Source organism: Haliotis rubra, unplaced genomic scaffold (genome assembly GCF_003918875.1).
Source record: "Haliotis rubra isolate DU_JTF1 unplaced genomic scaffold, ASM391887v1 Scf1030, whole genome shotgun sequence".
In the NCBI taxonomy this organism is placed as follows: Eukaryota; Metazoa; Mollusca; class Gastropoda; order Lepetellida; family Haliotidae; genus Haliotis; species Haliotis rubra.
This window is the reverse complement of record NW_025764927.1, coordinates 81,668-109,321: the sequence shown is the minus strand read 5'-3', so window position 1 is coordinate 109,321 and position 27,654 is coordinate 81,668. Positions and strand designations below refer to the sequence as shown.

The 27,654-nt window shown below is 40.1% G+C and overlaps 1 protein-coding gene across 2 annotated transcripts in view; it reads right to left on the bottom strand.

The window, feature by feature from the left end:
• The window catches only part of LOC124272785 (coadhesin-like), a 136,410-nt gene extending 109,034 nt beyond the window's left edge, over positions 1-27,376 (bottom strand). For both annotated transcript variants that reach the window (XM_046707999.1, XM_046707990.1), the window contains exons 1-6: positions 27,286-27,376; positions 23,770-23,960; positions 8,915-9,106; positions 7,496-7,684; positions 1,573-1,764; positions 133-321 (exon numbers count right to left, since the gene is read on the bottom strand). In XM_046707999.1, coding sequence (XP_046563955.1) covers positions 133-321; positions 1,573-1,764; positions 7,496-7,684; positions 8,915-9,106; positions 23,770-23,884 — 877 coding nt within the window. In that variant the 5' untranslated portion in view covers positions 23,885-23,960; positions 27,286-27,376. The remainder of the gene's footprint in view (positions 1-132; positions 322-1,572; positions 1,765-7,495; positions 7,685-8,914; positions 9,107-23,769; positions 23,961-27,285) is intronic.
• Positions 27,377-27,654: the final 278 nt, after the last annotated feature.

Sequence of the window (27,654 nt, the reverse complement as noted above, 5' to 3'; positions counted from 1 at the left end):
AACTTTGGCCTTATGATGTTTTTCGGAGTAAATTTTTGAAGGATGTCAATTGCAGTAAGTTTGTGCTTTTGCTTGTATGAAGTATATAGGAATATGAACAAATTATTACTAATATTAAATGCAAATGTCTACCTGTACATGCAGGCAGGCCGCAGTTAAAGACAGACGTTTCTGAAAGAGTCTCCGTACAGGAAGATCCACCGTAAGCTGGAGATGGATTCGTGCAGGTTCGACTACGGGTTTTGGAAACAGTATGAGATGTACCACAGGTTTGTGTACAGGCGCCACTCCAAGAGCTCCAGCTGCTGACTCCACCGTTTACTGAAGGTAAAGAATATATTATGTTAGTGCTTCCGAAACACTGTTTTAAGACTAACTGGTAAATCAGTTCAATGAAAAAATAGCATCTGTAATTTTGTCACGACTCAGTCTAATGGCTGACGTGTGAAAGGTGAAAGGTGCGCTCACACACTCACGCACGCATACAAGCGCAGACACACACGCGAACATACATACATTCATGCATACATGCATATAGGCATTCATATATGCATACATACATACACACACAAATACATTCACACATACATACAGACAGACAGACAGACAGCATGTAAGCACTATCCTGTATCAGAATTACAGTTAGGCAATTCAAGTTCAAGATACAGCTTTATTTCTGCAATACAAATCACAGACAAAACGCATGACTCATGCCATATTTTCTGACAATTTTTTCATCCTAAGAAGTGTTTGATTGATCATATTTTTCATTATATCAATATGTCACCATGAACCATTGAAAGCAACTTATCCAAACCTCGCAATAATAGACTGCAAAACACATCACAGAAAGAACGCCTGACTCGTGCCACATTTTTTTACAATAACATTCTGAATGTTGACAAAGTGACAAACTTATCCAAAGTTCAATGGATATATGTATCCTCAAGGCCTAATAGAAATGGCAAATCGAAAATAAAAGAACGAACAAATGTAGTATATTCAGAAACACAAACGTGGCAAAAATTGGTTCAATGTTGTAGTACTGATATCCATGGATCCATTGGCAAAAATGTGCGGCAAATTTCAAGATTCTGGCATACCATACTCAAGTACCAATAAACGAGCACAATGTCCGGTGAAAATCGTCCCCAGCAGCGGGTCATTTTAATATTTACAATGTATATACACATCAACAGCGAAATCAAACGCACGTTGTCAAAGTGTAAGAAGAGTTCACTGAAACCTCAACTTTGAGATTCTGACCAAAAACCTTGGCAGGCTTAAAACAGTTCTGGAATCTTTTGCTTTCATCACGAGTCCTGACATGCATAACCAGAGGATCATCAGATAAATAGATATGTGCAAAAGTACACAACAATAACCTATTATGCATATCCTAAACGTACTGTATTATATGATATTATTATTTTGTTGTTTATTGTTTTATAACAGGCTTCCTTTATATCACAGAAAATTGAAGCTAACAAAAGTAATTGCGAAAAAATCATTACCATGCGTCATTCCGACCCTATCATTAGATCATTAGCATATGTTTATGTATAACCTCACCTGGGCACGGTGAGAAGCCACAATTCTCACTGGTGGTGCTTGTAAGAGACTCAGAGCAGTCCGCTCCTCCGTGAGCTGGAGCAGGGTTGGTGCAGGTTCGGGTTCGAGTCCTGGTTCCTGTGGCCGGGACGCCGCATGTCTCTGAACATACCAACGTGCCCCACGATCCCCAGGCGCTCACACCTCCGTCAACTGGAAAACAGCAGAGACGACCTATAGTGTCACGGGACAGGTACACGTCTACACAAAATGGGGACGAAGATGATATTGACGCTACATTTCATTTATAAAATCCATAATTCTACAACACACAAACGGTACATATGTGATAAACTGAATTTAGAGGTTACATCAATGCAACGACAAACTAAATGTTAATTAAAAACATATATGTGACTTAACCTTACTGAATTAATATAGTTGTTTAAAGGTCGCATGCAACGTAAAACACAACTTTGCAGATTATGATGCCTTTCGGTATGGACTTACAGATACAAATCATCAAAAATGGAAATTCAACTTATAAAGTTGAAAATTAACGCGATGAAAAAAACCCCGTAAAATCGGAGTTCAAATGATTCAGCGCTTGGGGTGAAAAATGGTTTCAACAGCTGTGCTGCGCTGCGCTCATAGCACATGAGGAGTGAAATAGGTTCGCGCAGCTTGGAAGCGGGATGTCCGGATTTAAGAAAAGGTCGTGAGCAGGCGTAGTCTAATGAAAAAATAATCATAAATAATCTACTCATTACATAAAAAACCTGGTTAGGATCTAGATCTACTCAGCTATGTGTCAACCAGTGAGGCGTTCAACATTTCAAGACGGAAAACCTTCGCTGGCGGTGAATACTCGGTGAAGGCTTTGATGTGAGCTATTTTCCTAATGTTTTGTTGATATTTCACAAGCGTGAGCTTTTTATATGTTATGACAGTAGATTACCGATTTAACTGTTTATATAATTTCGTTTGTCTATTTCACCACACGTTCTTCTTACCGAGTCACTTTCTCAGTTCGATACTTAAAAGCAATGTCATTATTTAGCGTTGACAGAATTTCTAACTGTGATATAGATATGTCGTTGTCACAGACAAAACTCAATGACTGTTTTATTGACACCTGTGTGTCTGCCTGCCTGTCTGCTAATGACAATATTCATTACACAGCTTCGATAACTGACCACATGCCATTTGAACTTAACACCTATCAAGCTATACACCATAAACAAAACGCATTGATTTATGGCCCAAGTTCGGTCTCTGTCACATTATGTAAGTACACAGACAGGCAGGTGTGATACTTTTGTGTACACTTGGCATGTTATGATGTCTGTTGATTGCAAAATGTTATACACAAAAAATGAGCATGTATTTACAAAACCCAACATCTCTATATATGCACACACACAATGAGCCGTGAGGGTATTGGCAAATGAACCAGCCAATGGAAGACTTCGTTACACTTGAGTGCACACCCACCCGCTCTGACTGGGTTCGGTATCCCGGTTCCTTCGTTTCGAGGGAAGTAAACCCAAGTACAAAATATTGCACTTTTGATTTGCGATTGTACGCTTATAATTTTGTTTATATGTTTTTTCATACTCAGCAATGTATATTATGTGTCATGAATAAGTGATAATTGTGTTTTAATTATGTTTAATTTTTTGGTTCCATGTGACCTTTAACAAATAAATAATGAAGGGAAAGGTAAGTTGTTCCAAGATAGGTAAATCAATAAGATGTTTCAATCAAACGTGTCTTCTTTTGCATGTATTTGTTAAGAATGAATTCATATGAATGAGTTAAAATTTAACGTCACCTCAGTAATATTTCAGCCATATAGTGACGAGACAGTTTTGCATGCATATTAAATACAAGTAAAACAATCCAGTCATCAAAGTACTGTAAAATAGATAGCTAGAGTATCACAGATGGTGTATAAAGCTAGCATGTAGATCTAAAACTATTTTACAATTGAAGACAATACAATAATAAAAACAGGTTATAGGTCGCCAATAGCCCAAGGCAGATCACCACACTAAGGATCATGGGGACGTACAGTACAGTTGCTACCTGCATGGACCCTAGTTGGATTTACATCGTCCCTTCAGATATTGGCGAATATGACAAAAATTTAGCCAAAGATCAAATGAACACACATTCTAGGAATAAAAGTGTTGCAGAAATAGCTGTTGTTACTGACAAGAGAAAAAGTGTCTTGATTTCTTTGCTGAAATACACTTAAAACTGAAATGAGGTTTAACTGTCAACTTATTCACTTTCAAATCCATGTATAAATACAGGCTTGAGGTTTTAGCAAGTGAGCAATGTAGAACGTGTCTTTCAAAAAATCATTTGGGATGCAAATGCCACAATTATATAATATTTATATACTGTTAAACACGTTATTACGTGAGAAACCTTGTTCTCTTTTTTCACTTCATTTTATTTTACCACAAAAATAGGTCACACTTTTTATCACCATTCCCAATTCGGAGATTGTTCGATACATTACCTGTCTTTGAAATACCAACAAGGAAACCATTACACATATCATATCATGATGCTACTTGTGTATCAAGAAATGAATTCAATAATCAGAAAATCGATTCGGAAATGGCCTTCATTGTGGTGTTAAGATATTTCATTTAGACATTTGCATCTTAAAATAAAACTAGTCATCAAAAATCCAGATATGGTTTGATCAGCTAACAACTGATCCTTATCAGAGGGTAAATGCCACATGCAAGCGCGGACGTGGGAGAATGATTGCTATTTATTACCTACGAGGGCGAGCATATCGGGTTTCATATTTATTTTACGATGCCCTGGGGCAAAATATCACTTTATCATGGTGACGTGACGTCATGAACAATGCTATGACGTCACGTTTCTTCTGTGACGTTGCGTTCTACATGCGGCGACGGCGGGTACACAGCCTATGTTTGGAAGTAGATTTGGGTTATTTTCCTCAATTTGACGACTTCGGTAATAAACAGAATAGTATATTCGTGTACATATCATACTATGTTTACGACACTCGTGCCTAGATATTGGTATATCTCTCGCTATCGCTCAGGAAATACCAAAATTTAGGCACTCGTGTTGTAAACATAGTATGACATGGGCACTCATATAATATCCTCTGTATACGCCAATCTAATATGTCCAGTGTGGGTTCAGGGGGTTACGCTTGTTCCACAACCAATGGTACCAAGTCTATGTCTCTGGTGATACATGACTGGCATGGTGTGACAGCGTCACAGAGGAAGATCTCAAGGGGAATGCTCGTCGTCAGTTTTTTAAATATTTATCAATCGTTCGTGCCAGCAATGTTCATCCATTAGTGGCTATACAAGCATTCTTCATGGTTATATTCCCTGTGGGTTGTATGCACTACATGGAAATGTACATTGTACGTGGGAAATTCATTGTTTCTTGTGTGTATAGAGGTGTGGCAGAAGCAGCTCTAACGAACTCTTCGTTAATGCGCCAGAATCCTCGGAACTCAAATGAAACCGCACTGACTCTATTAGTAGCCTGGGGCGGCGGGGTAGCCCAGTGGGTAATGCGACCGCTCGTCACACCGAAGATCCGGGTTCGATTCCCCCCATGGGTACAATATTTGAAGCCCATTTCAGGTGTCATCCGCCGTGATGTTGCTGGAACATTGCTTAAAGTGGCGTAAAACTAAACTCACTCACTCACTCACTCACTCACTCACTCACTCACTCACTCACTCACTCACTCACTCACTCACTCACTCACTCACTCACTCACTCACTCACTCACTCACTCACTCACTCACTCACTCACTCACTCACTCTTTGTATTTATGATTGATCTATGATGTTTTCTAATGCAGTCGAGTGCCTAAGGCTACATTACGCATAAGTGAGGTGTGCTTCTTCCGTATTTGCTATATTTATATTTTGGAAAATACCTGCAGCACATACGCAATGTTTGTTACTTGTACGTCACAATCAACACATTTTGCAAAATATATAGTTTGTTATTTGAGAAATAAAAGGAGATGTTATTTTTTTAATTACGCCTATGTGTACAACGTTTATGAAACCGTGTTCTTTCTTCAACACAGATTCGGGGTGGCGACGTCATCTGAACATTTCCTTTGTTGTTGATCCGTCAAGATCAGTAACCCATTCATGTCGTAAGAGGCGACTAACGGTTCGGGTGGTCGGGCTTGCTGACATGGTTGACACATGTCACCGTATCCCAGATGCGTAGATCGATGCTCATGCTGTTGATCACTGGACTGTCTGGTCCAGACCCGATTATTTACAGACCGCCACAATATAGCTGGAATATTGCCGAGTGCGGCGTTAAACAACAAACGAACCAACCAACCATTGTTGTTCACAGAGATTATTATGAAATCCGGGCTACCAGCAGACACATCGACCAAGAAACTCATTCAAATTAATATTTCATCAGAGATATTTCAAAGTGAATAGGCAAGTACGTCCAAACATTTGCTAAAAAAAATAGATTTGCCAACATTTCATAAATTTCGTTTTGGGGCAAGCCAGAAACTTAGGGTGCTTTGTTCTCTTGGACTATGTTTCTAGTATTATTATGTCTGGTAGGTTTCACCGAAGGTGGTAAGCGTCTTAGATATGCATACCGTGGGACTGTCCTCCCACATCAATCTGTCAAATTAAATAAATATAGATGGAATCAAAATAAGAGCGGAGTTAATGATATTCTCAAACAGCTATATCTAAAAGGACGAGCACACATGCGTGATTACGGTAACCATTTGATTCTGACATATTGACTTGGATGACACATATCATCGTATCCACACAAAAAATAAACTCACTGACTTATTGATCAGATGACGACACTACTTTGAAGAATAATAGGAGGCAGAATGATTTGTTCAGATGATAAGTGCATGCTACTGTTCACAAGTGATTGCAATGCATGATCAGGCGTCAGAACATTGTCAGTACCATGCACTGAACAAACGCCAACCATGCTTCCGTGAGCATTGCAAAGATCGTAATTGACAGTTTGTTCGTTGGGTGTTTTGTTACCCTACAGTGCGCCAAGATTAATAAGAAACCAGAAAACATTAGCCTTAGCCGTGAGTGGTTGAGCATGGCAATCTGCCGTCATTACGTATGTTTAAACACGCCCTTGGAGTCGACAGGTATTATACATTATGCGGGGAGTTTCGTTCAGTGCCGTTGAAGGGTCACATATTGTAACACTGTTCTTCCTATGTCACATCGGCCAGTCAGCCCATACAAACAACCTATATGGTTCTTTAAGTACGCCTTTCAACGACTCTTCAGATGTAATGAAAATTATTATTCTTAGCAACCCATACCCCAACGGAATCGGGTGTTCAGGCTCGCTGACTTGGCTGATACATGTCATCGCATCCCATCGTATCATATATCGAGATATTTTGGGGGTATCATCAGGGTACCCACCAGGCAAACACAATGACAAAAGCAACAACCAGTCCAGAGGAATTGGTCCTGATCAGCGGTCTTTAATTCAGATAGGATATCTTTAGGATTTTTAACCCTTCCTATTGTACTGTTTTTGATGACCGATGGGTTATCAGGGCACTTGATTTCAATAAATCAAACCGTGCATTGGAATTCACATGCCTTTATTAGCCAGTCTTTTTCACATCCTACAGTGGGTAACTCTCTTGCTCTTAGTTGTTTTTGCATACCGCTAAACAATAACACCGCTAATAGCGTTATAGCACTACATCCTTCTTCTCCTTGGGTGAATGATTAGCTTTAAAAACATAATAATGTCATCTTGACAAGAATTATGAAATGATTCCTCAAATTAACTTTAGAGTCCATGTGTTAAGCAATACTAAACTTTCTGCAGTCCAAAAGATAATTATTTAAAGTCTCTAATATTAAATGCAAATGTCTACCTGTACATGAAGGCAGGCCGCAGTTGAAGACAGACGTTTCTGAAAGAGTCTCCGTACAGGAAGATCCACCGTAAGCTGGAGATGGATTCGTGCAGGTTCGACTACGGGTTTTGGAAACAGTATGAGATGTGCCACAGGTTTGTGTACAGGAGCCACTCCAAGAGCTCCAGCTGCTGACTCCACCGTTTACTAAAGTAAAGAATACATTATGTTAGTGCTTCCGAAACACTGTTTTATAACTATCTGGTAAATCACTTCAATGAAAAAATAGCATCTGTAACTTCTATTTATCCTTGTTTACAGCATAATAGCTATGCCACGACTCAGTCTAATGGCTGACGTGTGAAAGGTGCGCTCAGACACTCACGCACACATACAAGCGCAGACACACACACGAACATACATACATTCATGCATATATGCATTCATGTATACATACATACACACACAAATACATCCACACATACATACATACATACATACATACATACATACATACATACATACATACATACATACATACATACATACATACATACAGACAGACAGACAGACAGACAGACAGACAAACAGCATGTTAACACTATCCCGTATAAGAACTACAGTTAGGCAATTCAAGTTCAAGATACAGCTTTATTTCTGCAAAACAAATCACAGACAAAACGCATGACTCATGCCATATTTTCTGACAATTTTTTCATCCTAAGAAGTGTTTGATTGATCATATTTTCCTAATATCAATATGTCACCATGAACCATTGAAAGGAACTTATCCAAACCTCGCAATAATAGACTGCAAAACAAATCACAGAAAGAACGCCTGACTCGTGCCACATTTTTTTACAATAAGATTCTGAATGTTGACAAAGTGACAAACTTATCCAAAGTGCAATGGATATATGTATCCTCAAGGCCTAATAGAAATGGCAAATCGAAAATAAAAGAACGAACAAATGTAGTATATTCAAAAACACAAACGTGGCAAAAATTGGTTCAGTGTTGTTGTACTGATATCCATGGATCCATTGGCAAAAATGTGCGGCAATTTTCAAGATTCTGGCATACCATACTCAAGTACCAATAAACGAGCACAATGTCTGGTGAAAAAACGTCCCCAGCAGCGGGTCATTTTAATTTACAATGTCTTTACACATGAACAGCGAAATCAAACGCACGTTGTCAAACTGTAAGAAGAGTTCACTGAAACCTCAACTTTGAGATTCTTACCAAAAAACTTGGCAGGCTAAAAACAGTTATGGAATCTTTTGCTTTCATCACGAGTCCTGACATGCATAACCAGAGGATCATCAGATAAATAAATATACAGAAAATAGAAGCTAACAAAATTAATTAATCAGTACCATGCGTCATTCCGACCCTATCATTAGATCATTAGCATATGTTTATGTATAACCTCACCTGGGCACGGTGAGAAGCCACAATTCTCACTGGTGGTGCTTGTAAGAGACTCAGAGCAGTCCGCTCCTCCGTGAGCTGGAGCAGGGTTGGTGCAGGATCGGGTTCGAGTCCTGGTTCCTGTGGCCGGGATGCCGCATGTCTGTGAACATACCAACGTGCCCCACGATCCCCAGGCGCTCACACCTCCGTCAACTGGAAAACAGCAGAGACGACCTACAGTGTCACGGGACAGGTACACGTCTACACAAAATGGGGACGAAGATGATATTGACGCTACATTTCATTTATAAAATCCATAATTCTACAACACACAAACGGTACATATGTGATAGACTGAATTTAGAGGTTACATCAATGCAACGACAAACTAAATGTTAATTAAAAACAAATATGTGACTTAACCTTACTGAATTAAAATACTTGTTTAAAGGTTGCATGCAACGTAAAACACAACTTTGCAGATTATGATGCCTTTCGGTATGGACTTACAGATACAAATCATCAAAAATGGAAATTCAACTTATAAAGTTGAGCAGTGAAATAGGTTCGCGCAGCTTGGAAGCGGGATGTCCGGATTTAAGAAAAGGTCGTGAGCAGGCGTAGTCTAATGAATAAAGAATAATAAATAATCTACTCATTACATAAAAAACCTTGTTAGGATCTAGATCTACTCAGCTATGTGTCAACCAGTGAGGCGTTCAACATTTCAAGACGGAAAACCTTCGCTGGCGGTGAATACTCGGTTGAGGCTTTGATGTGAGCTATTTTCCTAATGTTTTGTTGATATTTCACAAGCGCGAGCTTTTTATGTGTTATGACAGTAGATTACCGATTTAACTGTTTATATAATTTCGTTTGTCTATTTCACCACACGTTCTTCTTACCGAGTCACTTTCTCAGTTCGATACTTAAAAGCAATGTCATTACTTAGCGTTGACAGTATTTCTAACTGTGATATAGATATGTCATTGTCACAGACAAAACTCAATGACTGTTTTATTGACACCTGTGTGTCTGCCTGCCTGTCTGCTAATGACAATATTCAATACACAACTGCGATCACTGACCACATGCCATTTGAATTTAACACCTATCAGGCTATACACCATAAACAAAACGCATTGATTTATGGCCGGAGTTCGGTCTCTGTCACATTATGTAAGTAGGCTACACAGGCAGGCAGGTGTGATACTTGTACAATTGACATGATATGATGTCTGTTGATTGCAAAATGTTATACACAAAAAATGAGCATGTATTTACAAAACCCAACATCTCTATATATCAGACACACAATGAGCCGTGAGGGCATTGGCAAATGAACCAGCCAATGAAAGACTTCGTTACACTTGAGTGCACACCCACCCACTTTGACTGGGTTCGGTATCCCGGGTCCTTCCTTTCGAGGAAAGTAAACCCAAGTACAAAATATTGCACTTTTGATTTGCGATTGTACGCTTATAATTTTGTTTATATGTTCTTTCATACTCAGCAATGTATATTATGTGTCATGAATAATTGATAATTGTGTTTTTGGTTCCATGTGACCTTTAACAAATAAATAATGAAGGGAAAGGTAAGTTGTTCCCAGATAGGTAAATCAATAAGATGTTTCAATCAAACGTGTCTTCTTTTGCATGTATTTGTTAAGAATGAATTCATATGAATTAGTTAAAATTTAACGTCACCTCAGTAAAATTTCAGCCATATAGTGACGAGATAGTTTTGCATGCATATTAAATACAAGTAAAACAATCCAGTCATCAAAGTACTGTAAAATAGATAGCTAGAGTATCACAGATGGTGTATAAAGCTAGCATGTAGATCTAAAACTATTTTACAATTGAAGACAATACAATAATAAAAACAGGTTATAGGTCGCCAATAGCCCAAGACAGATCACCATACTAAGGATCATGGGGACGTACAGTACAGTTGCTTCCTGTATGGACCCTAGTTGGATTTACATCATCCCTTCAGATATTGGCGAAAATGACAAAAATTTAGCCAAAGATCAAATGAACACACATTCTAGGAATAAAAATGTTGCAGAAATAGCTGTTGTTACTGACAAGAGAAAAAGTGTCTTGATTTCTTTACTGAAATACACTTAAAACTGAAATGAGGTTTAACTGTCAACTTATTCACTTTCAAATCCATGTATAAATACAGGCTTGAGGTTTTAGCAAGTGAGCAATGTAGAACGTGTCTTTCAAAAAATCATTTGGGATGCAAATGCCACAATTATATAATATTTATATACTGTTAAACACGTTATTACGTGAGAAACCTTGTTCTCCTTTTTCACTTCATTTTATTTCACCACAAAAAAAGGTCACACTTTTTATCACCATTCCCAATTCGAAGATTGTTCGATACATTACCTGTCTTTGAAATACCAACAAGGAAACCATTAAACATATCATATCATGATGCTACTTGTGTATCAAGAAATGAATTCAATAATCAGAAAATCATTCGGAAATGGCCTTCATTGTGGTGTTAAGATATTTCATTTAGACATTTGCATCTTAAAATAAAAGTAGTCATCAAAAATCCAGATATGGTTTGATCAGCTAACAACTGATCCTTATCAGAGGGTAAATGCCACATGCAAGCGCGGACGTGGGAGAATGATTGCTATTTATTACCTACGAGGGCGAGCATATCGGGTTTCATATTGTTTATACGATGCCCTGGGGCAAAATATCACTTTATCATGGTGACGTGACGTCATGAACAATGCTATGACGTCACGTTTCTTCTGTGACGTTGCGTTCTACATGCGGCGACGGCGGGTACACAGCCTATGTTTGGAAGTAGATTTGGGTTATTTTCCTCAATTTGACGACTTCGGTAATAAACAGAATAGTATATTCGTGTACATATCATACTATGTTTACGACACTCGTGCCTAGATATTGGTATATCTCTCGCTATCGCTCAGGAAATACCAAAATTTAGGCACTCGTGTTGTAAACATAGTATGACATGGGCACTCATATAATATCCTCTGTATACGCCAATCTAATATGTCCAGTGTGGGTTCAGGGGGTTACGCTTGTTCCACAACCAATGGTACCAAGTCTACGTCTCTGGTGATACATGACTGGCATGGTGTGACAGCGTCACGGAGGAAGATCTCAAGGGGAATACTCGTCGTCAGTTTTTAAATATTTATCAATCGTTCGTGCCAGCAATGTTCATCCATTAGTGGCTATACAAGCATTCTTCATGGTATTATTCCCTGTGGGTTGTATGCACTACATGGAAATGTACATTGTACGTGGGAAATTCATTGTTTCTTGTGTGTATAGAGGTGTGGCAGAAGCAGCTCTAACGAACTCTTCGTCAATGCCCCAGAATCCTCGGAACTCAAATGAAACCGCACTGACTCTATTAGTAGCCTGGGGCGGCGGGGTAGCCCAGTGGGTAATGCGACCGCTCGTCACACCGAAGATCCGGGTTCGATTCCCCCCCCATGGGTACAATATTTGAAGCCCATTTCAGGATTCATCCGCCGTGATGTTGCTGGAACATTGCTTAAAGTGGCGTAAAACTAAACTCACTCACTCACTCACTCACTATTAGTATTTATGATTGATCTATGATGTTTTCTAATGCAGTCGAGTGCCTAAGGCTACATTACGCATAAGTGAGGTGTGCTTCTTCCGTATTTGCTATATTTACATTTTGGAAAATACCTGCAGCACATACGCAATGTTTGTGACTTGTACGTCACAATCAACACATTGTGCAAAATATATAGTTTGTTATTTGAGAAATAAAAGGAGATGTTACGTTTTTAATTACGCCTATGTGTACAACGTTTATGAAACCGTGTTCTTTCTTCAACACAGATTCGGGGTGGCGACGTCATCTGAACATTTCCTTTGTTGTTGATCCGTCAAGATCAGTAACCCATTCATGTCGTAAAAGGCGACTAACGGTCCGGGTGGTCGGGCTTGCTGACATGGTTGACACATGTCACCGTATCCCAGATGCGTAGATCGATGCTCATGCTGTTGATCACTGGACTGTCTGGTACAGACCCGATTATTTACAGACCGCCACAATATAGCTGGAATATTGCCGAGTGCGGCGTTAAACAACAAACGAACCAACCAACCATCGTTGTTCACAGAGATTGTTATGAAATCAGGGCTACCAGCAGGCACATCGATCAAGAAACACATTCAAATTAATATTTCATCAGAGATATTTCAAAGTGAATAGGCAAATACGTCCAAACCTACGTCTGGTAGGTTTCACCGAAGGTGGTAAGCGTCTTAGACATGCATACCGTGGGACTGTCCTCCCACATCTATCGGTCAAATTAAATAAATATCGATTGAATCCAAATAAAAGCGGAGTTAATGATATTCTCAAACAGCTATATCTAAAAGGACGAGCACACATGCGTGATTACGGTAACCATTTGATTCTGACATATTGACTTGGATGACACATGTCATCGTATCCACACAAAAAATAAACTCACTGACATATTGATCAGATGACGACACTGCTTTAAAGAATAATAGGAGGCAGAATGTTTTGTTCAGATGATAAGTGCATGCTACTGTTCACAAGTGATTGCAATGCATGATCAGGCGTCAGAACATTGTCAGTACCATGCACTGAACAAACGCCAACTATGCTTCCGTGAGCATTACAAAGATCGTAATTGACAGTTTGTTCGTTGGGTGTTTTATCATCCTCAAGGGAGGTAACTATCTTGCTCTGAGTTGTTTTTGCATACTGCTAAACAATAACACCGCTAATAGCGTTATAACACTACATCCCTCTTCTCCTTGGGTGAATGATTAGCTTTATAAAGTAAAACAAACATAAGAATGTCATCTTGACATGATTTATGAAATGACTCCTCAAATTAAGTCCATGTGTTAAACAATACTAAACTTTCTGAAGTCCACAAGATATTTAAAGTCTCTCATAAAAACACTATATAAGAAGAATTAGTCTGAACACATTATTGTGCAAAAATCCTCTTTGCATTTTTGTTTTATATAACAAAGTCATTGAATCTGGACGGAAGTCTCCTTTCTCGGGAGCCGCCTCCGTGGTGTAGTGGTTAGAGCGTCTGCCCGGAGAGCGGAAGGTAGCGGGTTCGATCCCTGACCGCGTCATACCAAAAGACGTTAAAATATGGTACTTGTTGGTCCCTGCCTGGCGCTCGGCATTAATGGGTACAACAAGGACTGATCGGCTCGGAGTCAGTATAATGTGTCTGAGTGGGGTATTCATGCTTCACTGCTGCATGGTATCTCAGTGGGCTAGCACTATAAAACCAGCTTCAGTCTGGGCTAGTACAAGCAGCCGCACATACACATACACATGCATGCACGTCGTTATATGCGCGAAATATTCTCAAGCACGACGTTCAACCCAATTTCACCTCACCTCACCTCACCTCACCTCACCTCACCTCACCTCCTTTCTCGGGTTGGATATCTTCGTTCTTGGATTTCTTCGTTCAAGTCCATTTCTGGAACCTGTTCACTTTGGAACTTTGGAAATAGTGTAGAATTCCCTTTTGCTAAGAAAACATAGTCTTCTTCTGGGTCACTATTGTCCATCCCAACATTCCGTACTTTCTTCCTTTGAAAACGTTTATTTCCATAGCTCTTACACACTTTTGAGAAATGGTTCATTTTACCACACTTGTCACGCTTGACCTCTCGCTGAACAATTCCTTTGACCACACTGATGAGGCCAATCTTGTCCACAATTGTCACATTTAGCTGAGGGTTTTGAGCCTTCTTTCCTTGAAAACCTTTTGGTGTGCTTTTTCTCTCTATAATTTCTGTGTGCTTGTTCATTGATGGTAGTGGAATTTGTAGCTGCTTGTATTTCTTTAGCATGCTTATTGGTAAGTTCCAATGTCCTACCATGAGTGAGCAAGTCAACCATGTCATATTTGGGGTTGAGAGTCCCTTCTCCCTCACCTTGTTGGATTTACAGCTTGCTATCAATTGTGATTTGATTTCACTTTGTACTCTTTCATCAAAACCAAAGGTACTTGCATGTTGACGTAATTCATGATAGAATTCATCAATATTGTCCGTTTTCTGCCTTAATTGACGAAAAGCATACCTTTGAAATTCAAGGTTGACCTCCGGATTGAAATGATTGGTGATAGCAGTCACTATTTTGCCAAAGTGTGTCTCACCCTGTCCCGGCACCAAATCCGCTTCGAGAAATGAATCCACAATGTCATTCAAATCATCACCTCCAAACGACAACAACAATGCTTTCTTCTGTCGATCATCAGTGATGTTATATCCAACGAACACATTAATCACAAGGCGAGATCTCCACTTGTTCCAACGAACGAGCTTTCCATCCGACTTGCAATCGAAGGGGGGATAGTGCGGTAGGTTTACCACTGCTCGCGGCTGTACGTCAGGCTGAGGCGCTTGATCGGCCATAATATCGATGGATAGTTATGAACTCGTCGCCAATGTACTGTTTTTGATGACCGATGGGTTATCAGGGCACTTGATTTCATTAAATCAAACTGTGCATTGGAATTCACATGCTTTTTTTAGCCAGTCTTTTTTACATCCTCCAGGGAGGTAACTCTCTTGCTCTTAGTTGATTTTGCATACCGCTAAACAATAACACCGCTAATAGCGTTATAACACTAAACCTATATCTGTAGATAATCCGTTTAGGCTGGTGGAAGGAAGGCGCACCGTTAGTTCATATATTCTATGTGGGAGTTTGATGCCGCGTCAATGTAGAATAATTTTATGATTGTTTTGAAAATAAATGCTGTATTATGTAAACTTTTATTAAAACGTCTTCTCATTTGGTGGAAGAAGATAGAATGGCATTACTCAAGTGAGTCAGCCAACTGGAAGGTGCAGTGGTTGCTGCATTCTTTACATAAGCTAAACGGTCCTGTTGGTGACACATTTCCGGAAATATGTACCAGACCTGGCATATGGTCTCAAATAATTGTAAAAGAGAACATTTAATCGAACCGTTATATGCCAGTGGTAAAGGTCCCATTCCACCCAAAGCCCCAGGGAATGTGTGCATGAAGTATCATGAGTGAGTTTAGTTTTACGCCGCACTCAGCAATATTCAAGCTATATGGTCTTGTAAATAATCGAGTCTAGACCAGACAATCCAGTCATCAACAGCATGAACATCGATCTACGCAATTGGGATACGATGACACGTGTCAACCAAGTCAGCAAGCCATACCACCCGATTCCGTTAGTCGCTTCTTACGACAAGCATGGGTTCCTGAAATATCATGCAACTGGGGAGACCGAAATTCAAACGCTTGTAGCGAAAGAGTCCAAGATGAGTAGCAAAGGTTGTGATGTACCGAGATTCTTCACTGAGTTCAAGTTGGTTGTAACCTTGGGTCGAGACAAATACATTGGAGAGACATCACGCTCCATAGCCACCAGAATAAAAGAACACAAAGCATCCGTTGAAAGATCTGACATAAAGTCAGCCCTTTCGGAACAACCCATTAAAATTCTGACCACCATTTGTTTCCTGGCAAACGAACAAAGATTGTCCATATCATTATCAATCAGGAGGAAACTGCAAGAAAGCATCGAAGTCCAAAGAATAAAGCCAGCCATCGTTATGTCTATACTTATTTGGATTTCATTGGATGTTCAACACGCCTTTCAAGGACTTTATAACACAATCATTGATTAAATAATTACCACACGGTAGAGAAAACGTGTAATAAGAACCACTTATTGCTATGTCTCGTGTATTCTAGCCGAGCGACTTTTAAAGTTAGGGATATTCTCGCCAAAGCGACTTGCCTCTGATTGTTACAAGTGGTTAACTAACATCTGTGCGGCAGTATTTCAACGGCCATCACGCCTGGTAATGAAATGGTCCGATTATAGTAATACTAATCATAGCAGTTGTCAAAATCAAATGGGATAACATGTGTATGTCCAAACCCGATGGTTGGAAGATCACAAATCCCATCTACAGTCATGTGAAACATGGACTTACGGATTACAAATGTATCTTGTCGATGTATCGTAACGCGATTTGAATATTATTATTTACTGTCCCACTTCCTACATGTTTCAATGACATCGTATTATGTTTACATGTCGACATTAGTTGATCGTAAGCTCAATACGAATAACCAATACTCGTAAACATATGATTGCACACTAATGATAGACGTTGAAGAACTATTTCCGAGAAGGACAGTAGTGGTGGTAGTTTATTCAACAGACAATAAAATCAACACTACTTTATCCAGTTCAACTGAAATGTTCACATCTCCTGGCGGCCATTATGCAACGGCCGTCTTATCCACAACCTCGCGCTCATGTCAATTTGTCTCTTTATGTTGTACGGCAGCAGGTTGAATCCTCTCCTTCAAATGTATCCTTCATGATGTAACCTACTCTCATTAGCTATAGGGAGAGTGTATTGATTTTGCAATTGTTTCTGTCCTGATGCTACCCGGATGATGTCCAGAATTCTTGACTGGTTTGCGACCTCTGCTGCGCCACCCGTAAGCACGTATCCTCACATTGATCAACAAAGCTGTTTTCGTGTTGGCATTAACTGGGTAACATTTCAGTTATTATACAAACTGCAAATTTATTCATCTAGATTAATATAACAATTCTAAACAGTTTGAGGTTAATGTTATCTCCAGGTGACTGATTGGGTTGAAGGAAACTTTAAGGCAATGTCTTTTAATAATAATTTAAATCCTAAATTATGGTTAATCCACTTTGCAAACTCACACAAAAAAGTTAGTTGATCTGTTTTCTCAATGAATCTGTACATCGACTGAGATACCTACTACACTAATGGGCAAAAGAAACGATATCAAAATTTAATTTGATAATTTGGACTCGACCTCAAATTGTGTAGGTAGTTATGAGCTTAAAACAATCGCCACAACGCTTCCCTAACATTTGTCATGAAATATTTTGTGCTTAGGCGAACAGTATCACTGCAACAGGTCTTGAGGTACGAAAATCTCGTGAACAGAATGCATTAAGCACGTGCATCTTGGGGGTATACGAGTCCACACAAACCTTCCACGACATCAGACCTTCAACTCAACTTCAGCGCACATGCCACGATTATCGCAGGAATCAAGAGCGAGAGTCGTTGGAATGGTACAGATGGGTGCCACTCATGCACATGTTGCAGCGACCTTCTTCTGTACAAGTCTAACCATCACGAGGCTGATGACTCGCTTCAGGCAAACAGGGCGGATAGTGGACAGGCCCAGAAGTGGAAGACCTCGCGTCAACACCCCCAACGAAGACCGCTACTTACTGTTTTGAATGAACAATGACTAAATGTGGAGTCTTACAATATCCTTTTAATGTAGATCAAGGTATATTCTGCAAGAATGAAATGCAGAAAGTAAATACATACTTCCATGTCTTCATAGTAAATACATATGCACATATGCACATAGTAAATACATCAAATGTAAACATCTCTGAAACCCAAGATTTATACTAAATCTCAAATTCAACATTGGACTCTCCCACGTGGGAAGAATACTCTCCACATAATATTAATAATATACTTCCGACCAACTATGCTCGAAATGATAAGTATTATAACATTAACGTAATGATAAACCACTTCAATGTGCCTAAATAACAACTGATAAGTCATATACCCTAATATATAAATGGACTCTTCCAAAAGTTACTCAAATTCGGAAACTATCGTAAAAACACAGAATTATGTCACGAAGTAATTATTTAAAGAACCGTGAATAAACCTGTAAAGTATTAAACAGTCCTTTCCATTACAAACACTGCCTACATACAGCAAATTGCCTACGCAATATCATCTTCGAAATAAAATGGAATCTTCCAAAGCGTTCATGTGAAGATATTTGAAAAGATAAATGCAATACTCCAGAAGTTGCTATTACTAATGAAATAGTAGTCATTAAAATATATTGTGAACATTCTTTTGCATAATGTATAATTTTCTCTCTCTCTCTCTCTCTCTCTCTCTCTCTCTCTCTCTCTCTCTCTCTCTCTCTCTCTCTCTCTCTCTCTCTCTCTCTCTCTCTCTCTCTCTCTCTCTCTCTCTCTCTCTCTCTCTATCTCTCTCTGGCCGTTGCTGTTGCTCTAACTGACATGTGCTCTGTGAGCGCATCGCCAGTTGCCTAAAAAGCTAGTTTATAAGGGGAGATAATTTGCAATCAATAATGTCTAATGATGCAAACCACTAGGCAAATATAAGAAGTTTCCACGGTTCAAGAAAATACACAGCATATTTTGTTACTTGTTTCAAATGAAAGTGCTACCAAGCAAATCTGTACTAGTTTACACCTCTGGCATACATTTATAACACAAACATGATACACAAACAGTGTAAACAACTTAAAGCTGAGTAATCATAATAATATTCAGATTTCTTATGTTTCAGAACACCTGTTTAAACAGTATCTACAAAATAATATATGTTACATGAAGTCATCTCTCTGGGAAATAGAAAGATACATATCTCAACTACAAATTACTCATTTCATACAATATCACCATACTCACTCACGCAAAAATTATGGGTGAATGCATTTCTAACATACAGGTAAACATGATTGTCAATAATCCTCTGGTACACAGATTCCATAAAATTTCAGAACACTTACGTATCCTGCACCTGAGAAACCGTTTCCTACCTGTGACCTCATCAGCAGCGACTGGGCTTGGACATCCTATCAGTCAACGAACAGCAGCACGACGTCTCAGACAATACGGTATCCGCGCCTACAGACCCTACCGTGGTGTATGGCTGACGCTTCAACATCGATCTCAACGTCCCCGATGGACACGCAAGGTTCGCCAGTGGCAAAACAGACAATGGCAGAGAGTGATGTTCTCAGACGAAAGCAGGTTCCACATGTTGAGGAATGATGGCAGGGCTCGTGTCTACAGACGCCGTGGAGAAAGTGTGCAACGTTGCTTTGTACAGGAAGTGGAAACGTTTGGTGGCGGCGGTGTCATGGTTTGGGGCGGCATATGTGACGATATTAAGACAGATCTTGTTGTGGTGGATAGTAATCACTCTGCTCGACGATACATTGATCAAATTCTGCGTCCGGTTGTGCTACCATTCCTACGTCAACGCCGTAACCGGATCATGTTCCAGCAGGACAACGCCCGTCCAGGTGTTACAGCACGTTCAGCACGTAGTGTCATGGGTTATATACTGAGAAACAACGTCAATGTGCTTCTTTGGCCCTCCAGGTCACCTGACATGTCACCAATTGAACACTTATCGCACCATTTGGATCGTCAGATTCGTGCTAGAGCCATTGTTCCTGGAAACCGACGTCAGCTTGTCCAAGCCCTTCAATATGGCGAAGGATCCCTGGCCAAGATATACGGCGTCTGACGTTCTTAGCACGTCGGAGAGTTAGGGCTGGCATGGATGCACACAGTGGACAGGTATTGACCACATGTGTGGTTTTGTTCCGTGATCAAATACATGACACGTCATTCCTTTATTTATACAGTGACTCAATGGACGTGTTACTGTTGCTACTCCAATGAAATGACTGAGTGCATGTTGCCCATACACCTGTTATTAAAATTTACTGTCCTTTTTCACAATGGTTGTTTGTCGTTTTGTAATATCAATGATTTCGATTTGGTATCGTTTCTTTTGCCCGTTAATTTAGTATGAATTATATGCATGTCTTAAGTGAATTATGTTTTACAGGAATGACGTTTGACATTATTGCGTTTGCGATAGTAAACCTACACGCATCAACCTAACTTTTGACAACTCCACTGTGCGAGATTGAAACGCATCACCCAGAAATCTGTTGCGAAAATGTTGTATTTGTAAACATGTTTAACTCGTCCACAAATAGACTTTAGTACATGAATTTTTACATCACCTTAGAGGAGGGAAATGTCTATAAAATCAAATGGATAATTTCAGATAACGGAGACGTTGAGCGCGATGATGACGACGAAGCACTGTCCCGACGTCGGGTCTCCTGGCTCTCAGTCCAATCTCTCTCAACCTGTTCCGTACAGTTTGACCGGATATCCTCCGAAGTCCAGGCACATACCATATACTAACCACGTATGCTGTTTTGTTTACATCCGTGATCGAATACTGTACACGTCATTCCTTCATTTATACAGTGACTCAATTGACTTGTTATTGTTGCTACTCCAATGAAATGACTGAGTGCATGTTGCCCATACACCTGTTAACAAAATTCACTGTCCTTTTCCACAACGGTTGTTTGTCGTTTTGTAATATCATTGATTTCGACTTGGTATCGTTTCTTTTGCCCGTTAATTTAGTATGAATTATATGTATGTCCTAAGTGAATTATGTTTTACAGGAAAGACGTTTGACATGTATTGCGTTTGCCTTAGTAAACCTACACGCATCAACTTAACTTTTGATAACTCCACTGTGCGAGATCAATCGGTTAATCCTTTGATCGATATTTTGGGGAAGTCTAGGCCTTTTTTGCTGCGCTTCTGCCTGCATATAATACCGTTGCCACATCAGACCTGAATTTATAAGACCTGGCCTGATAAGAGTTAACTATTCCAGACACTAGAAATGACATGGGAACCCTTGTCGGGAAATCTGAGAGGTGTTGCCACTAATTATGCCTGTTATATATTCATTAACTGGGCATCAAAGGAAGGATAAGAGGTAAATAGGTGTAGGTTTATACTACCTACCTCAGATGACAAGGGATAAGTAATAGTTGTAATGTGTGCACATTTATTGCCTAAAAACTTAAGGGTCGTTGCTGTTTTGGGGATACGGAACTTCATCGTTGCAAAAATACCGCAGAAACACATTTGCCGTGTACCAATGTTAACAATCGCATTAATAATCACTTTGATATTAACCTCAAGTGGCTTGTTAAATGATAGCAATGGCAAATTGCGAATGATTTAGTATACGCCTTCAAATACGTCAAATACGTGGTCTTAATATTGTCATGGCAACATGACATGGTTAATTAAATATCGAGGTAAAAACGCAAAAATGGGAACCATCAATCTCAGTCATCATCCAACTAAAATATTTAACAAATTTTAATCTTCTTGTAATAAAAAATGTTCACTCTAAACATCAGCTGCATTCGTCAAGCTATTTCGGAGAAATAGAAAATGTGAAATCTTTCGCGAAAACGGATGACATTAACTCATGGCCTCTCAAACCAAGGGAGTTAATTGTATTGGTCGGTTCCTGACATGTGTACTAATCCAAATAAAGGAAACAAATGAGTATCCGTCCAAAAACGATTAAGACCTGTGCTCATTAAAGGAGAAAACAATTAACTTCACCCCAGCAACAAACAAATGTATGCGTTTCTGCAAATAGAATGTTTGGACTTAGGACTAAGTGTGTAGAACTTCAACACATTCGCAAATGAACACTTAGATATGATCCATGCTACATGCGAATGTGTTCTCCAATAATGTATTTGTAAGAAAGAAACATTAATAATTAGGAACAAGGCCTAGTGGTCAAGAGCGGCGCAATTCACCATGTAGAATGAGTGAGTTGTGATTTACGCCCCTTTGGGCAATATTGCAGCGTGTTCAGCAATATCACGGCGGATGATGATGATGATGATGATGATGATGATGATGATGATGATGATGATGATGATGATGATGATGATTACAAGCTTTACGTCGGCTTTTGGTTAAGGCCAATGTTGCCGATGGTGGAGGACACCAGAAATAGATTCCCAGGCATTGTAGCCATGTCTTCGAATCCGGGTCTCCGGCGTGACGGGCAAACGCTTTAACCATTAGGCTACTTCACAGCCCACCGACGTTTCAGAAACCTATGATCGTGGCTTCAAATCCGAAATTCACCCTCAGCACGTTTCTAGCATTGTGAGAACCATTAACATTGAGAATATCCCACATCCCTACACGTTTGGGTTTCCACCCATATCAAGCTGACTCGCTGATACAACTGGAACAACGTTAAAAGCTATTCTACCCAATTCTAAAAGAATTTCTACCCAATCTCCCCCCCCCCCCTTCCCTCCACCTTCCCCATCCTCACACCCACCCACTCACACACTTACGCCATCATCCCCATGGTCCCTAATTTGGTGATCTACCTTCAGTTGTTGGCGATCTATAGCCAGTTTTTATATTGTATTGTCCAAATAGTGCTATTAGTTTTAACTTTCCACACTAGTTTTAGTTGTAATTGTGATATTCTAGTTGTTTTACTGTCCTTCGTAGACAGGTTTTTATAATATACATATATGCCATTTCAATGTCAAATATGTTCTCGTCACGATATGGCTGAGATATTGCCGATGCGACGTTAAATATTAACTCACTCACTCACTTACGACATCACAATTTCACTTTTAGGAAAGGTGAGGTGAAATTGGGTTTTACGTCGTGCCTGAGAATATTTCGCTCATATGACGACGGGCATGCGTGTGTATGTGTATCTGCGGCTGCTTGTACTAGCCCAGACATAAGCTGGTTTTATAGTGCTAGCCCACTGAGATACCATGCCGCAGTGAAGCATGGATACTCCACTGAGACACATTGTACTGACTCCGAGCCGACCAGTCCTTGTTGTACCCATTAATGCCGAGCGCCAGGCAGGACCAATAAGTACCATATTTTAACGTCTTTTGGTATTTTTAGGAAAGGGAATTCCGCGGTAGAACAAGTCCCCGAACGTGATACTCACATGAGGTAACAGGTAATAAGATCCAACTTAATTATCTCATTATCTTAATTATCCAATGCTTGCAACAAGGTCTGTTTTCAGATCCACATGCAAATCCTACAAGAGAAATGTGATTAAGTTATACTGACTTGGGCATTCAGATAGACCACAGTTGATGTCGCCAGTTTCCGAGAGACTCTCTGAGCAGTTAGCTCCGCCTTTATCTGGAGCCGGGTTGGTACAGGTTCTAGTCCGGCTTTTCATTATAGTGTGCGAGGGCCCACAGGTCTGAGTGCAAGCTGTCCTGTCCACTGGCCCCAAGCGCTGACACCACCGTCAACTGAAGACAAATGAATGTCATACCTTCAATGGGCCATGGAACAAATGCGTGTTTTATTTCACAATTTCTAAAAAATGTACTTACTGATGAATACAGAAAGTAGTAACTGCTGTGAATTTATAAAGCAAATTATAGTTTGTTGTTTAACGCCACGCTCAACAATACTCCAGCTATATGGTGGCTGTGTGTAAATAATCGAGTCTGGACCAGTTAAATCCAGTGATTAACATCATGAGCATCAATCTACGGGAAATTGGGATGAGATGACATGTCAACCACGTCCGCGGGCCTGACCACCGGATCCCGTTAGTTGCCTCTTACGACAAGCATGGGTTGCTGAAGATCTTCACGGGTGGGTTTTACCAATGAAAAAAATTAAAATCTACTCAACAAATCAATAGCGTAGGAATAACGAGTTCACGTCTTCCATAGTTACAATTATTTTCAAAAGGTTCAGGGCCCCGTTCCTCAAAGCGATCGTAGCGCTACGGTGATTGTAACTCCCATACTTTAACATAGACTTACGACTGTCGTAGCGCTACGATCGCTTTGAGGAATGGGGCCCTGGACAAAGTGACCAAATTAAAAGAAAAATTGAAAATTTACTGACAAATGTAATACAGATTGATAACATCTATGTAAAGTCAGGGGTAAAACAATTAGTCAAGGAGTAGTGCAACCTTTCCTGACGATCTCGATTTGCTAGATATGAATTGAAATTTCTCTTAAACTTTCTGTTACCCCAAATCAAAACAAAGAAATTTCGCCAAGTTTAAGTTTCAGGGATATCGGTGATCTGATGATGATCAGCCTGAACTAGAAATAGATATTGTCAAGATCGGTGTTTCATATTTAGATCTACAAAGTTTATATAAAGATTCACATAAAAACACTGTCAACAAGACCCTACAAAAGAAGGGACAACATTTATTTATCGTAGACATGTGGCGCGTCAATCATTAAAACCTTCGTCCGATTAAATTCGTTTTCACGACTTGTACCAGATGTTCCCGTGTCTTTTCAGGCCAATAATTGACAAGCCTTTGCATGTGTTTGTGATAGGTGAAACAGGATACGCTCACATCTAAGCAAAGATAAGATGTCGTCACTATCTCAGTGAATACTAAACATATGATGGTAATACTAGGTGTCATTAATATAGGGTCCAATAACATATAGCACATGTAAAGAAACCAAACGAAATAATAGAATTAAAGAGTGCCATCATAATATTTGTAATATCGTGACATACAGACAAAAAGTTCAAACAGCACTAGAAAAAAACAGTTTTTAGACCAACCCCCTGGGGCGGTGGGGGTAGCCTGGTGGTTAAAGCGTTGGCTCGTCAGGCCGAGGACCCGAGTTCGAATCCCCACATGGGTATAATGTGTGAAGCCCATTTCTGGTGTCCCCCGCCGTGATGTTGCTGGAATATTGCCAAAAGCGGCCTAAAACCAAAAACTCAGCCAGTCAGTTAGACCAACCCCCTAAAATGAAATGATATCCAGGAAGCACTCGGTCATTTAGTATCTTTTGTACCCTCCTTGCGCATCCAAGACACAGGTGCACCTTGGTCCCATGCCCCTTATCAAGTTCATAAAGTAAGCTTGTGGAATCGCATTCCATTCCTCTACTTGAGCTCTGCGGAGTCCTGGGAGATCCACTGGTGCTGGGTGACATGTATACACACGTCGACAGAGTTCATCCAAGGCATGCTCAATTGGGTTCAGGTCTGGCGAGCATGCTGGCCACTCAATCCACTCTACACCCTGCTGGGTAAGAAATTCCGTGACAATCTTTTGAGGCCTAGCGTTGTCCTCTTGCAGTAAAGAGGGTCGGCCATAAAAGCCATGCATAGCTTGCAGAAATGGTACTGCTATACGGGCCAGAATCTCGTACCGATAACGCTGTCCGGTAAGATTACCGTCGACCACGTGCAGTGGAGTACGTCCATGACCGATCCCCCGCCAAATCGGTTATGCGTGGCAATATATTTGCATCTGTGATTCGCTCTCCGTTGCGACGATAAATCCTCTGCCGACCATCACGAAAGGACAAATTGAATCTGCTTTCATCTGTGAAGAGCAGGCGAGACCATTAACATTGATTCCAGCAGCCATGATGTCTCCTGCATCTCGAACGTGCCTGTCGGTGACGTGGTGTTAGTGGTGGACGAACTGCAGGTCACCTACATCGGAGTCCGACTGCCCTTAAACGTCGACGAACGGTGCTCCTGGACATCCTTACATTGCTAACATTGAAGTGTTCTGTCTGAAGATCTGCTGCGTGGTCTGCTGAGTCTGTTACATAATCACGTGCCTATCATCTCGGACTGTTGTGACTCTGGGGCGACATGGTCGACGTGCATATTCCACGGACCAATTGACTTGAAATCTCTGCCACAGTCTACCAATAGCACTCTGACTCACATTAAAGCGGAGAGCAACCTGCCGCTGAGTTTGACAGGATTCCAAAAGGCCCATAGCTGCGATTTCAAACAGGTACCTGAACAGTGAACGACAATGAAAAAGCATCAGTGCATGTTTATTGTCCTCCGCTTTCCATGGGTAGAGCGACTTGCACGTGCAAATCATTGACATTAAGTAGCAGGTGGTTTTCAATATTGACAATTTGAATAAAAAATGTGCCATTTGTAAAACGTAATAATGATATTACAACAGCCTGCTGTGTTTTTTCGTACTGTTAAGAAAATTTTTAAAACATTCAGTTGTATATTGAAAAACGAAGATTTGACAACTTTTAAGAAATAGTGTTACCAATATTTGACCTTTCTTTAATGACACCGAGTATATATATATATATATATATATATATATATATATTATATATATATATATATATATAGTGTGTGTGTGCGCGCGCGTCGCACATATAAATCATCGCCATCATATCTTTAGGATTCACTAAGAAATACGAAATGTTCGCGTGCGTGCGTACGTGCGCGCGTTCATTGTAAACCAAATGTTTGCAATCAAAGTAGCCTTCTTGTCTAAGGCGCTGCAATTTAGGGTTCCGGCACACCAGAAAACATTTATCGTAGTGTCGAATCCCGCTGCGTACGAACATTTCTTGGCATCATACCCCAACCCGAGAGTTACGTTAAAGCGGTGTGAGGCCTGGACAACTTTGGCCATTAAGGCCGACATGCCGGGATATGAATGGAATACAGTTCAAAGTGGCATTAAATCAAAGTTACGTTTTCAACGTAATTATTTCTTCAAAATAAATTATGATCAGGAAAGCCATCGTGTCCTTTTTTCATCAAATTTAAATCTGGAAATAATCTTAAAGTTCATTCCGTTACCTGGTGCACAAGTTGAATACATGTTGAATCCAGATTCACTGGAATACGTCATTGCTGCTGGTGTTGTGAGAGGTACGGTATACGCCACACATTCTCTACTGGTTCCCTTGTATCCGAAGGACTTTATCGGTCTAAAGAGAGAACAGCGAGCCGCACATTCGGCACGACTAGCCATATCTGTCTTGGTCCAGAGAACACTTCCGGTTATTCTTTTATTCTGGAAATCTGGCAAAGGGTCTACCTCGCATACATCACAAACAATTGTAGAACTTTGAACAAGGCCAAAACCACAAGGTATCAAAACCAGTATCACATCTCTTATGGCCATGATTGAAGCACTCCTTGCTTCCCCAAACTCTTGCTCTAAAG